The sequence below is a fragment of the Perna viridis genome, chromosome 6 (genome assembly GCF_037379345.1).
Source record: "Perna viridis isolate PV_CMFRI_1.1 ecotype Kerala chromosome 6, ASM3737934v1, whole genome shotgun sequence".
NCBI lineage: Eukaryota > Metazoa > Mollusca > Bivalvia > Mytilida > Mytilidae > Perna > Perna viridis.
In genome coordinates this window covers 14,728,015-14,743,014 of record NC_142450.1, presented here as the reverse complement: position 1 = coordinate 14,743,014, position 15,000 = coordinate 14,728,015, and the positions used below count along the sequence as shown (strand labels likewise).

General features: G+C 31.8%; 1 protein-coding gene across 2 annotated transcripts; it reads right to left on the bottom strand.

The window, feature by feature from the left end:
- Positions 1-791: 791 nt before the first annotated feature.
- LOC148613783 (uncharacterized) lies at positions 792-10,948 on the bottom strand. Of its 2 annotated transcripts, XM_088587368.1 has the most exons (4): positions 10,791-10,948; positions 8,849-9,169; positions 4,508-4,603; positions 792-3,624 (listed from the first exon to the last, which is right to left on the bottom strand). In XM_088587368.1, the coding sequence occupies exons 1-4, from the start codon at positions 10,846-10,848 to the stop codon at positions 3,149-3,151; spliced, it is 951 nt and encodes a 316-aa protein (XP_088443494.1). In that variant the 5' UTR covers positions 10,849-10,948; the 3' UTR covers positions 792-3,148. The 2 variants fall into 2 exon arrangements, with proteins under 2 accessions (XP_088443494.1, XP_088443495.1); XM_088587369.1 differs by lacking the exon at positions 4,508-4,603.
- Between the last annotated feature and the right edge of the window lie 4,052 nt (positions 10,949-15,000).

Here is a 15,000-nt window from a genome sequence, read left to right as displayed (position 1 = left end):
AAGACTGTAGACATGCACATGTCTGCAATGGGGCAGATATGATTTACTTCTCTGTACGGTTTTGCTGTCATGCATTTTTTTTATTTCTCAGTACGAGACCGATGAGAGCTTATCTTTCAGTGATAGTTCTGCCCAATACTCCACGTTCTTCTCCCCCTATTCGTTTTAAAATGTAAGAGGGTCTGCAATTATCAGAAGCAGTACTGTAGTCGAAATACACGCATGTGTATTTGCCAAGAGCCGAATTAAAAAAAAACCAAACAAAACAAAACAAAACAAAAACAAAAAAACAAAAAAAACAAAACAACAACAAAAAAAAAAAAAAAAAAAAAAAAAAAAAAAAAAAAAATAGAGTTTGTATCCAACAATCCAAGTGTAATAATGTATGTAGATTTATTCTGAAAAAAAAAATATAACCTAAAATCTAATAACTTATGGAGATAAAAAGAACTAAGGAGACATACATTGTAGCAAACAGAATCAATGTTTACTATGGGGAAATTCCTAAAAACCACACATTTCTTAAAAAGGGACTTACAAAAAATGACCGGAAAACACGGATATATTAAATACAAAGTAAGAGTCAACTGACATTACCAAGTTTCTACAAATAAAAACATATTTTTAAGAGAAGTGCTAATCTATAAAAATAATAAGTCCTTGAGTGAATGACCTCATCCTTTGAAAAGCAAATCCTGTTGGCACCAAACAATTGTGTGAATTCGATTATTTCCTTCATCAACTGGAATTCCAAAAAGATATAATTGATAAAATGACAAGCGTGACTTCCACAGATTTGCAACACTTTATTAGTCAGTGGTTCGTACAATAATCTTATCGAATTAACATTTTTACAGCCATTTTATTTTTACTTTAGTCGCAGTGTTAAAGCAGTCAAACAGGCAAACAGCAATTTCATCAGCAGAGAACCAGCAAAAACTGTAAACACGCGTGTTGCTTCATGTTGCACAGAACTCTAGTAAACCACAGTAAACATATGTACATGTATAATCTGACTAGAAAATGTTATGGTGAATATGTGCTTTAGTTTGGGAACGATAACAGTTGTTACATGAATTGCAGTTTATTAATGTCAAATACAATATACAATAGTCCTGCAAATTATAATTATAACAGGTGCTCGTGGCCGAGCATGCGCATCACTAAAATTGAAGAAGTAAGATTTAAAAGGATAGAAAAGTGGATGGATGAATTTGTAAATTGATTTTAATAACAAATTAAGGTACACGTAGTCAAACATTGTCTAGACACAATCCTTTCATTACATAGTAAAAATTATTTAGAATTACTTCCTAAAATGTTGAATCTCGAACTTCTCGTCTTGTAAATATCCGCCTATGGTATTCTCTACTACATTATTAATGTAACAGGAATGACTGAATATATTTTGTTATAACTGTATGCTATGCTTAAAAATTCTGTACTTTCAAGAATTTGTTACAGGGCAAATAAACATTTTAGTAAAATCAGTATTTTCTAAACCCGATCTCAGATTCCGTTTTCTTCTGGAGGTCATGTTGTAATGCACCGATTAGTAGATCTTCACGTTGGCATTCGTTGATCGGTACTACGACGATATAATCGAGATCTCCATTTAAAGTCTAAACGAAGAAAGTGAAAGTTCTAAGGAGACAACAACGGCATACAAAAGAAAGAAAAAAGAAAGGAAGGAAGAAAAAAATATCTTTAAAAAAACAGCTAAATGAACCCCGCACTTGACTTTTCATGAGCACCTCGGCGGGTGTTTCTGGAAAAGCAGAGGACGCTTACCTTATAGGTACACCTGGTCCATGCTCACAGTTTTAAGTGGAGTCTGAGTTTCTCATTTGCTTTTGTTACTTTGTATGTACGATTTTAGTCACTTTATGTTCTTTGTTGTGTAGAACCTTGGTTCTCTTGATTACTCTTATAATTGTAGGCCACTCGACCCGATACGTCTAATTTACCGACTTATCGAAATGGGCATCACCCTTAACATATACATACGTATACGGGGCGCCGAATGGGACTTAATCTTTTTGTAATCAAAACATTCAAAATTTTGACACAAAATTAACTATTGTGACACAAAATTGAAAATGTGTACTGTGTTATATATTTTGTTAATCTGAATTCATTTTTGTTGAACAAAATTCACTTTTGCTCTGTACAAATTTGAATTTTGATGACAAAACCACAAGAGTCCCATTTGGTGCCCCGTAATAGAAACAAAAAAACATACAAGACTATCAAAGTCTAGTAGTTATTGACTTGGGCAATTGCAAAAGATGCAGCAAGGTTAATGGGCCCCACTTCTTCCTATCGCTAGTAAATATTTACAGCAGCTACAATGCAGGCAAAACACACCATAAAGCTTAATGTAAAAATGAGGTGTACCACAACAAATCTTGCAAAAAAAAATAACAATAAATATGCAAACTCAAGAATTCAATTTGGAACTGATCGAAAGATGAAAAAATATATCATTTTAAAATACATGTACATTGTATTTTTCATATGTACTTTCTGTTGTCTTCCTAATACTCCCCGTAAGAAGGCAAATGATAGTACAGCATATGTACAAATATATCTGGCACCTTTTTACAGGCTGTCTAGCTACTTTTGTTGTTAATTTTAGGATTAAAAATGAGGAATTTTAGTGCTACTTTAGGGTCAAAATTAGGAATTTTCAGTAACTAACACTGAGAAAATTTTCGATCATTCTTTCATGTCTTTTGAGAATTCCTGACAGAAGAAAACCTAATTACCTGTTATTAAGAAGTTATTTACAGACAATAACGATGCACTCTCTTTATTACAAAACAAGCAGTCATTGAAACAAAAAATGCAAGGATTATTTTCGTAACTCCTAAAACAGCAGTGAGTGAAAAGTTAGGAATTCACATGAAAAATGAAGGTTTTTTTTAGGAATTTCCTTTGAATTTCAAGTTTTTTAGGAATTTTAGCCAAACTGAAAACAGAGTTTTTAGGAATTTCAGGGCCACTGGATAGCCTGTTTTTACAATAAAACTACTTCTTTTCCTATCGTTAGTGAAGAAATCATGAAAAAAAGATAAAAATACACAATTAGTATATAATACATGATTTATGTCAGCTATTACAATACGTGTCCCGTTCATCAAGTGTTTCACCCAGACATGGTCATATACAATTCTGAGGTAGGACCACACTCTGCATAGTCATGTGACTTTTCATCACTTTTTGAAATCATTCCGCCTTTAGCATTATTCACTGCGCAAGTCTTGTATACATGTGATTCCTGCTGATCACGTGTCAAAAGTTGATAAGGGCTTGGCACATCTTCAATATACGAATACAAAAGACTACCTGTGGTTCCCTGCAATTCCGGAAGTCTCGAAACGTCATATTTCTGAGCAGAATCTTGTTCCCCATACGCTTGTTGTATGTAAGACGGTACATCACGTGTTCTGGATGAAGGATCGTTATAGTATGCTTCAGTAGACATGTAACTTTCGTCATGAACAAGGGGTTCCTGTTTTCTTTGGCTCTTAGGCGTTTTTACAGCAACACCAATAACAGCGAGCACAATGCACACCGTTCCCATTACTGATATTGCTATATACACTGCCCGTATTTCAAAATCTGAAATGAAAGCTAAATATATTATTCAAGTCGTACGATGAATAAATACATATACTGTAAATGTATCTCCATAACGAAGAAAAAGAATGAAAACATTTCATCGACCCCGTCTCGACAACACATTTTTTGATATTAACTCAATTATTTTTCACAACTTACCCGTATATTGAAAACATTTAACTAGCATAAAATATATAAATTTGATTTTTTTTTCTCCAGTGGAAAGAATTGCACGCAGGACACTTTTGGATGTTACACATACATCATACATGTACATGTATATGCAAGTGCAATTGAATAGTGTGCAAATTCACGAATTTTTAGTTCTTTGCTCTTCCACCAAATCACTTGCTAATATTATGAATTGCGTTTAAGTACACACAGACAGAAACCCAAATTTATTCAATCTCCTGCACAGAGGATTGATTCGCTATTTCAAACCACATTCAGTATTGAACCCCGCCTCTTGCAAATAAGTACAGTAAAACGGAACTACATGTAGCTTAGCAGATTTGTTATGAGTAGTGCTCATGCCTTCTAATTTTTTTCACATCTTGTATAGAATAGCCTATAGGCTAGCGGAGTGATATGCCATGAATCAGAAAGCGGTTATAGGTCTGTGGAAGAGATAGTAATCTATTAGCAAGACAACCTTCAGAAACCAATATTGGTGCCCCTGTCGCACCCTCTTCAATAGAGATATACATACATAAGTGTCAGGAACATCGATTTGATGAAAGTCTTTTTATTTGGCCACTCGCAAAATAAAACGATTGTTGGTTAAATAGAAAACCACGTGACATACAATTCATCAATGTACGTACTAAGTCATATTGACCTTGTCTATATGTACAAAACTAATGTTCAAGCACAATAAATAAACCTTTGATCTCTATTTGCCTTTGTTCCTTTTGAAGATCGATAAAAGTCGTAGTATTTTGTTCCATATCCACTTCATTTTCTGGCAAATCGAGAACATCTATCAATAGAACAAACCCGAAGTTTAATATTAACATGCAGTAAGTACTTGTTTCATGAATTGAGATTTTTCTTTTGTTCTTTTTCACAAATAAATATAAGAGGAAGACAAAGTGTGCTCTAACTATAAATCTTGTATGATATTGCATGAAAGGTCGCGTGTTCCCATAGAACTCAATTTGAAAACAGCTGTGCAATATCCAACGTCATTAGCATAAATATTGCATATGGACAACTCCGCCTCTGACGAAAATGATTCAACAAAGAACGAGAGCACGAGCTACCCGTGCCTGTATATCTCTCATTCGTCAATTATCGATTAATGGGTGTGGTCAATTCATGTAACAAATCATTTATAACACTGCCTTCCTCGTTATCCGAATAGACTTCTCGCTATGCGGGTTCGAAGTCTATTTGATTAACTCATAAGACAGTGCTATAAATATAATATGTACGAATAGTCATCTGGAGTAATATAGTATAATGACTTACGCAGTATACTTTGTTTGTATGCATATGGGTGGCCATGGCATGATATTTTGTTTTATCCCGGTGGTGTTTTTGTCTCTTTAACATATACAATGTACACCATACATGTACCTATTCTCCTTATACAGTGTATTCAACGTCACACAGAACGTTCATTACTATAACCAAATATTTTAGCATATACAAAATCAATGGTGGATCCTTGGAGGGGTTCCAGGGGTAAGGATATTCCCTATTGTTGGACACAATTGTGTTAATGTAAGCAGATACTAAGGAATCCTAAATGTCGTTTTCGGAACCCACCTGTCTTTTTTAAATAAATTTTATTGTCCTCCGTCGAAATAAGGGATGTATTTCAGATAGGTCTCGATAATAGCCATTTTGTTTTATTTGGTTATTAAAAGACGGCTTGTGAAAAGTTCTACCCACATACGGATGTATGCAGCACCACCTTTTGCGTTTGCACTACTGGTTTTCCATTAAATCACGTATACGGACCCATGTACAGTTTATGTACAAAAAGATATGGCCATCTGATTGTTATATCGTGACACCAGTTACGACAGATATTTCTAAAAGGACGCATATATGGGCTTTTTTCAACAAAAGCGAGAATTCTTGTCCTAAAAGATTTTGTGAATTTCTGTCTAAATATGCGAGTAATTTTTAGTCTGTTGAGTATATTGTGAGTCAATATACAAAACACAGTAGGGAGAAAAAAAACTCCTCAATGTTATCAATGAAAGAAACAAGTTCGAATGGTTGGAATTGACATGTCCCCAAAACATGAACAGATAAAATACACTTCGAAATTGATCGATTTTTGGATTCAAAAGTAAATGATACATTATTTCTGATCATAACAAGATACTCAAAATTAATATCCAAAAACGATTTGATCGATTTATTTCCATAATCGATGTAAAATTACATTTTGTAGTTGTCCCCGAAATTTAGTCCACTACGAAACTATTTTACTTTTGTTGCTAATATAAACACATAACTGGATTCCTTGTTACTAGGAAGTGTCTTACTACTAATACTATATCCTAGTAACAACATGGCTGCATACTGGAAGTCGAAATGAACAAGTAAAGAAAATACTTGCATTTTGGTAAGTAGAGAGCACCCCGTATTTTTTTACTTGTCCACTTGGTAACGGAGATTTTAACGTACATGCACACGCTGAAATTTCTCCTAAATTTGTGATTTAGAAGATATGTTGTTGCTTAGATCAAAACATATCAGAAAATTGTTTAAGTAGTGTTAGTGGCTAAATTTTCCGCGTTTTCCCGCAAATATGTCCCCAACGAAACGGTCAACTACGAAACGACAGTTTTCGTTTCGTAGTTGACAAAATCGTTTCGTAATGGACATTTATTGAAGAAATCATTTTGTTATTCGCATTATTTATTTTTCTAAACCAAAAAGATTTTAAAAAGAAAAAAATGTTACGAAATACCTCTTTTCCACCAAAAGATATTTATGTTCAAAACAAAGAAACTTACGTACATATGGCGTTTGATGCATTCACTCAAGATACTGCACAAGTTAGTCATTTAATAATTCTTTCCAAATTGTGACACCTAACATTTGAATTATAAGACACAAGTGGTAGGAGACAGAATATATTCTGATTAAAAGGACAAACGATGAATCATGGTAAACCCAGGAAGATAAAAAAAGGGGGCAGTCATCAAAGTCCTTATTTTCTGTAGATACTGTAGAGAACTATGTTAGTTCATATGTTATAATAGAATACCAAGGACACGCGTATCCAGGATAATATTATGTAGAAAACATTGATTCAGAATCGCAGATTTTATATGTTGAGTGTATGCAAAGAGTTGGATCTAAGGGTGCAAATTGCTTTTTGTGGCCAAAAAAAAATATCCTTGACAAAACCTGATATGAGTTTGAAGACATCTTGGGAATAATAAGTCAGCCAAGGACGATTGAGGGGACAACACATTATCAGATTGATGATAAAACATGGAAGAAAACGATGGGTAAACTCCAGAAAAGGACAAAATGTTAAGGGAAATAATCGAATACAGAGATATAAACTCATTGATTGACTGTTTTGAATATGTCTAGATGTTCTGTGTATTTTATTTATGTAGCTACCATACTCTCATATCTCTAGGGGCATATATATATATATATATATATATATATATATATATATATATATATATATATATATATATATATATCGATCATTTTGTCCGTCTGTAAGTATGCCTTACCCTTGTACAGGAAATGGGTTTCAGGTCTTCCCATCTGATTCATATTTTTGAAAGAAAAGGACTTTTTATATTACTGCACGGAATGCCAATAACTCAACCTTATTAGTTCCATATTAACAACTGCAAAACTACATTTGAAATATTGATATGAATTAGATGCTCAACCTACGGAAATCAATTTACTGTGTCACATGATAAACATTGTAGGTAGGATATGTCAAATCTTGCATACAATTTAAGTCATACATTTTATTGTTCAAGTCAACGTATTCATATCATTTACACCTCATAATATTTCGTCTACATGAATATTTGTCCTGCAAAGTTGTGCCAAGTAAATGTCATGATTTGTTGAGGATTCCAATACATATTTTAGCCCTTGTATATCTTGCAAAGATCAGAATATATGTACTTTTGATCTAAATAGCTCCAATCTAAAATTATTAATTTCCATTTGCTGTACAATAATCGAAAAAATTTTTTTTTTCATGTAAGTTATAACTACAAGCCTTACCTTACTATTCCAATAATGTAATAATAAGGCAATGCCATATTCTTATTTTGTTTGGATTATCTAAGGCAATTTGAAAATATTATCTGAGTAAGGGTACATACCAGGAATTCAGTTAATTTGTAATAGTATTATTATAATTTCCACTCAAACAGCAAGTTATGCTGAATGTCCAATACGTAACGATTTAGTCCATTAGGAAACAATCTTGTCCAATACGTAACGCAACATGAAAATACAATTTGTGCTCATATGCAAATTTATTTTTATGAACCGAATTAAACATCAATTTAGTCCCTCCAGTCAACACTCTCTAAAGTATAGAAAACAGGTTTTGAAAGATCATCAAAGAATATTTGTATTTGAAAGGGTATAATTTTATCAAGTTATTGTATTTTTGATATGAAATGTCCAAGTGAATGCTCATTAAGTGACATACCAAATATTGAGTAAACTTTTCATATCATTTTTGTCATAGTTAATGCCAAATCAACACGAAAAATAGAAGTATATTCTTTTTAATATTATTAATCTCAGCTAAATAATTTGTTTCGTAGTGGATATTTTATTATTATGTGCCATTATATTGTTGTTTTTTGAGTCAGTTAATGTTTGCATTAAGATTGCATGTCTTGGAATTTGTTAGCATTGATGTTGAAAAGTTTGGTTACATTAAAAAAGTTCACATAATTAAACGTTATTTTTGATATGTTTTGCCAACTGAAAATCACACTTTTATTGAAAAACGCCCATTTACCCCACATGTGCGCCAGATCAATATTCAAAGTTTTATTTTAGTGAAATACAATGTACTTATTCATTCCTTAGTTTCTGAGTTTATTTTTTAATAATATATCGTTCTTTGTATTTTGTGCGATCCCAAGCCGTATCTGCATCATCATATGCTCATCGACATATCGCATTTAAGATAAAAGGGTCTATTCGTACGAAGATCAACACCCGTGTTTCAGTTTCTAGTTAAAACTACAATACATACCTATTACATTCAATTTGACATCAATAGACCGCAGAACGCTGTTGTTTACAAATGTACATCTGTACATGCCCGTATCGGTCATGGACACATTTTTAATCTCTAAAGCATAATTTCCATACGTCGAAATTCGTAGAATCCGAATTCTTTTATGGACAGGGAGACCGTTATTTATCCGGAAACCATCGGTATAAGTGCTATTTGTTACATTTCTTTTCGTGTCCAGAAGAAGCCATTGCATGACTGTATTACCCGGTGGGTTTTGGCATGGAAGTATGGTAGTGTTCCCAAGCGAAACATTCTGAACTATGAGGCTATTTATCTCTGAAAATAGAATATAATAGATCTAGACAATTAAAGTAGCACGAAACGAGATGAGTAATTTATTTTTTATGAAATCAGCTTAGGCACAAAAAAATTGCAATGCCGTTTTATTCGGAAACAGGTTATATTTTAAAATGAAAGGATACAATATGTACATACTGCAGACCACTGCAATGGATTTTTGTAGAGAAGAAAAAAAAAACACATTGATTTCCTGTAGATGTTTTAGCTCAGAAACGAAAAGTAATCTGAACTTGGAGGCAATAATTGTAAACCAAAATGAAACGCAAAACACGCAACATGTGAAGATGAAGAGACAATTTAGTGGCAATATTATTGGTTTCGAATCAAAACTTTCTGAACATTTGGGGCAAATCATCCGTCAAAAAGTGTGGACGATATTATTGGATGGCATTATGTTATGATAAGTTTGGTATTGTTACAAAATGTTGTAGAAATATCAAAACAAATCTGCGCTTGGAAGAATTAAATCACTGTTAAAGTTATCATTCCTGTAGCATGTTATACGACATTTCAGCTTCATTATGATAAAACATGGGTTTTGAAGGAAAAAATATTGACTTCTCATCAAAATTGTCATCTTCATAGCGTTCAGTGCTTTCGTTCATGTGTTTTTTTTCTGAAACTTAATGCGTTCAACACCATTTTCATTTGATCACGAACCACAGTAATCTTCTTTTTGTCTTTCAACGCACCTTTTAGTACAGGATATTTTTTTTTCTTTTCTTTTCCATCTTGTTCCCTGACCGAAAAATTTGTACCTTTCAATTTGTAACAGTTTTTCATCCCTAACTGTTTATCTTTTATCGATACAAATGTAGAGACGATTAGTCAATTGCCGTTTTTCTTTTTCTTTCCAAAAGGATGTTTATTCATGAAACTCATGTTTTTCATTGATTCTAAGTTCATTGTTAATGAAGTTTGCCACGGTGCTTTCTGCGTCCTCCTCTGCTTCAAGTTTTATTACTGATACAATAATGTTATTATTCATAATGGTGCCTTAAACAAAGGTTAAAGATCCGGTGTTTATTCATGATTAACCCGAACTTTGAATGCGTTATAATCTGGTACATGTATTCAATGATACCAAAGTGTCACTTCAAATATTGTGCAGTGCTCCAAATCATTTTATAATTTCTGATGATAAAAAATTCAACTATTTTCAACAAAAACACAGTACAGTGTGTTTTACTAAAATATCTTACATGTATAGACATTTACAACAGTGTCCAAGAAGTCAAAGTTGACTGAGTACCAATGGGTAATTGACAAAATAGGTATTATACATTTTTAACTTATTTTAAGCCTTTAAAATTGGTAATTTAATATATATATATATATATATATATATATATATATATATATATATATATATATATATATATATATATATATATATATATATATATATATATATATATAAATCAGACTATTCGGAATAAACTCGTCTATTTACCTAGTATTGTTATACATGGACTATCATTTCTGTTCAATATGATACAGAAATTTGTTTGATTGAATAACAGATTGGGCTTTAACGTTAAGTAGACATTTTATTAATTACAGGACGAGATATTTGACAACTAAAATGAAAGTTTACCTAGAAATAGAAGTGTAATAATCCATGTTAAAAGTGCCAATCTAGAGAGCATAAACATTCTCTAATTTCACAAATGATGTGGAACACAATTTGATTGTATATATTGAATTAAATGTTTTAAGTAATCAAATCCGGTCTACATGCATTGAATTAACTTAAAGGTCAATTATTTCTGTAATTTGATATTTCCTCTAATAGACCAAATGTTACGGAAAAAAATCAAGATGACACATTTATATTTATAGTTGAGGTTATCTAATAGGTTATCCCTCTTTACCAAATAAAAAAACAAAGACAAAAAAAAAAAAACAAAGACAAAAAAAAACAAAAAAAAAAAACAAAAAAAAACAAAAAAACAAAAAAAAAAAAAACAAAAAAAAGAAACAAAAAGAAAACAAAAAAAAAAATAACAAACAAACATAAACAAACAAAAACAAAGAAAAAGAAAGCAAAGATCAACAACCATAAACAAACAAACTGCTACATGAATGTTGTGACTGCAAAAATTAATGATTATGTTGAAAACTTGTATTCATGCTTATATGCATTCACATATTTGGGGTAAGAATACATGTACATGATATTTGTACAGTACATTGTACGTACAGTCAGACTTAGATAGTTGATGCAATGTTTAGAGGCACAAGTCTTACAAATCACTGATAAGTGTTTTTTTAAAACCATTTTATGTAAATTAATCATCTTAGTAACTTATAGTTTGACATCAAACAAATTCCGCTTAATTTTAAAACTTGTGTTAAATGAAGGTGGCAGTAAGTTGAAGTTAGAGTTATGGTGCTTGAATTGGATTAAAAAAAATACAAAGAAAGAAAGATATTTTTCGTCAAAGATATCCTGGACTTGAATTGACCGATTGCAATACCTATGATATGGGACTTTCTATAGATAGGGCATACTTTGTAAGTAATTGCGTATCTAATTCCACACTATGTGCATGCCATGGTTTTCGGTGTTTCCGTGGAGGTTCAAATTTCATAAAAAAAATTAAACAACATGGCCATGGCTACGACAAGTTCATTATTCAGCGGTGTCATAACAGAGGCAGCAAAATAGTAGGTTTTGAATTCCTGCAAATTTATAATCCCCCCACCAAACCTACCGACCCTATTTTTGAAGATGATCTTATCGGAAACACAAAATTTCTTTAATACCTTATGATCCCTCATATTCCAATAGGTCATTACGTATTCATATAAAATTTTAATGGACACTTGACTACAAATGCATTTATTTTACTACTAAATAGTGGAGGTTACTGGAAGTCAACGATAATAATATGGATAAATCGATCAAGAACAAAATCTGAAAAAAAATTCCCAATTTATGACATAAACAACTGAAATCATTTTTCCTTGTTGAAAAAAAGGCGACTAAATAACGCATAGAACACTGGCCGGAGCCCAGGATGCTCTGCCCGCAGAGCAACTGGGTTGTTTCCGCCAGGTGATTGAATTAGGTATCCCTGGCATCCTATATGCTGGGGTCGTCAGACCATTATACGGAAAACCTAACTGGTGCACCATGCTGGAAAAAATGCCACGTTCCTGGCACGTAAAAGCACTTTGATTGAACTCTGATAGGAGGAACCTCGGCAACGCTACAAGAGGCTCAATTGCCCGACGCTTCCCACCTCTTATTCTTATTTCCGGTGAAATCTTTTATCTTTTTGTCCCAACCAATTTTACATTTCATCATAATTTAATGTTCATTTTATAATCCATTTCTTGACCATTGCTGGATAGAGCTAAAATACTAAAATACTTTTGTTTGGGAGTTAAACACCACCCAATCCACCAATCAATCATGTATGTTGAAAGTGTACGTTATGGGAAAAGAACGCATGTCATCGCTGATAATACCCGAGGCGTATCCAAAAATGTATTTATATTTTATTGGTATGTTACAATAGTTCCTTTTCTTCTTACCTTTCAAACGTATTATTCACTTATTCATTATTCTAGTTTATTACAGTCGGAGATATGCATTAGATAAAAAAAAGTCATGATACATATCATTGTAATGAAATAACTTTTATTGTTTTATGAGATTATTAGATATTAGTTCTTTGTCTTATACTTATTTTAAAGATTGCATCACTCAAACAAATTGCAGCTGTCAGCAATTCAATGGGCCTCTATGTCGAAGTGAACTATTGAGTTAGTTCTGAACTATAAACTTATTACTAATTGTTTAAAGAAAAATTCAACTTTGTTCAGGTGATGTTCCAAGTTTTTTTTAATATAGCAAATAAATGATGTTGACGGTTTCCTTCCTCTTTGGAAGATTATACTTCCTACACCCACAACGCATGGTTAAAAACTGCAAACACATATATCCACATTTTTTATGTCAAACTATAAGTTTTTAAGATGATTTAATTATATAAAATGGTTTCTAAAAAACTTAGCAGTGATTTTTAAGACTTGTGCCTCTAAACATTGCACCAACGTACCTAAGTCTGACTGAACGCACAATGTACTGTACAAATATCATGTACATAAATTCTTACCCCAAATATGTGAATGTAAGCATTAATACACGTTTTCAACATAATCATTAATTTTTGCGGGAAGAAAATTTCATGTAGCAGTTTGTTTGTGGTTGTTGATTTTTGCTTTATTTTTGCTAATTTTTTCTTTGTGTTTTGCTTGTTTTGTTTGTTTTTGTTTTTGTTTTTGTTTTTTTGTTTTTTGTTTTTTGTTAATTTTTTTTAGGTTTTCATTTTGTAAAGGGGGTAACCTATTATTGTATAACCATAACTATAAATATAGATATGTCATCTTGAATTTTTTCCGGAACTGTTGTCATTTTGTCTATAAGAGGAAATATCCAATTACAGAATTGACTTTTCTTTTAAGTTAATAGATTGCATATATACCAGATTTCATCAATCAAGATTTCAATTTGTTCATTTTTAAAATTTCATTCAATATACAATGTTTATGCTCTCTAAATTGACGCCTTTAACATGGATTCTTACTCTTCTATTTCTAGGTAAACTTTCATTTTAGTTGTCAAATATCTCGTCCTGTAATTAATAAAATGTCTACTTAACGTTAAAGCCTAATCCATTATTCAATCAAGCAAATTTCTGTATCATATTGAACAAAAATGATAGTCCATGTATAACAATACTAGGTAAATAGACGAGTTTATAACGAATACTATATTTTCTATATTGAATTAAGTATTAAATTACTAATAAAATATTAAAAATGTATAATGCAAATTGTGTCAATTATTCATTGGTACCCAGTCAACTTTGACTTCTGAGTCATTGTTGTACATGTATATACATGTAAAATATTAAAAAAAATCATTTTTATAAAACACACTACTGGGTTTTTGTTAAAAATGGTTGAAATGCTTATCATCAGAAATTATAAAATTATTTGGTGTAATGCACAATATTTTAAGTGATATTTTGGTATGATTTAATACCAGGTTATACGCATTCAAAGTCCGGGCTAATCATGAATAAACACCGCCTCTTTAAATTTTGTTTAAAGCTCCATTATGAATAATAACATCATTGTGTAAAGAATAGAACTTGAAGCAGAGGACGCAGAAAGCACCGTGACAAAGTCATCAACAATAAACATAGAATCAATGAAAAACATGAGTTTCATGAATGTACATCCTTTTGGACAGAAAAAAGAAAAACGGCGATTGACTAATCGTCGCTAAATTTGTTTCGATAACAGATAAACAGTTAGGCATGAAAGACTGTTACAAATTGAAAAGCACGAATTTTTCGGTCAGGGAACAATAATCAGACAAGATGGAAAAGAAAAGAAAAAAAATCAACTTTATCCTGTACTGAAAAAGTACGAAGACAGATAAAAAAGAAGATTACGGTGGTTCGTGATCAGCTATTTATAGAGATGAAACTTTACAATTCCGATTGTGTAAATGGTATTGAACACATTAAATATCAGAAGAAAATGAACGAAAGCACTGAAAGTTATGAAGATGATAATGTTGATAAGAAGTCTATATTTTTTTTCTTGCAAAACCCATGTTTGATCATAATGAAGCTGAAATTTTGCATAACATGCCACAATAATGATATCTTTAACAGGGATTTAATTCTTCCAAGCGAAGACATTTTTACAACATTTTGTAACAATACCAAACAGATCATGAAATAATGGCATTCAATTGTTCAGAAAGTTTCGTTTTGAAACCA

Excerpts from the sequence above, each read along its gene's own strand:
- LOC148613783 (XM_088587368.1), bottom strand. The coding sequence starts at position 10,848 with ATGTTTATGCTCTCTAGATTGGCACTTTTAACATGGATTATTACACTT. Across the intron at positions 4,604-8,848 it reads TGTCAAATTGAATGTAATAG|ATGTTCTCGATTTGCCAGAA; the intron begins GTATGTATTGTA and ends TTCTATTGATAG. Across the intron at positions 3,625-4,507 it reads AAGGCAAATAGAGATCAAAG|ATTTTGAAATACGGGCAGTG; the intron begins GTTTATTTATTG and ends CTTTCATTTCAG.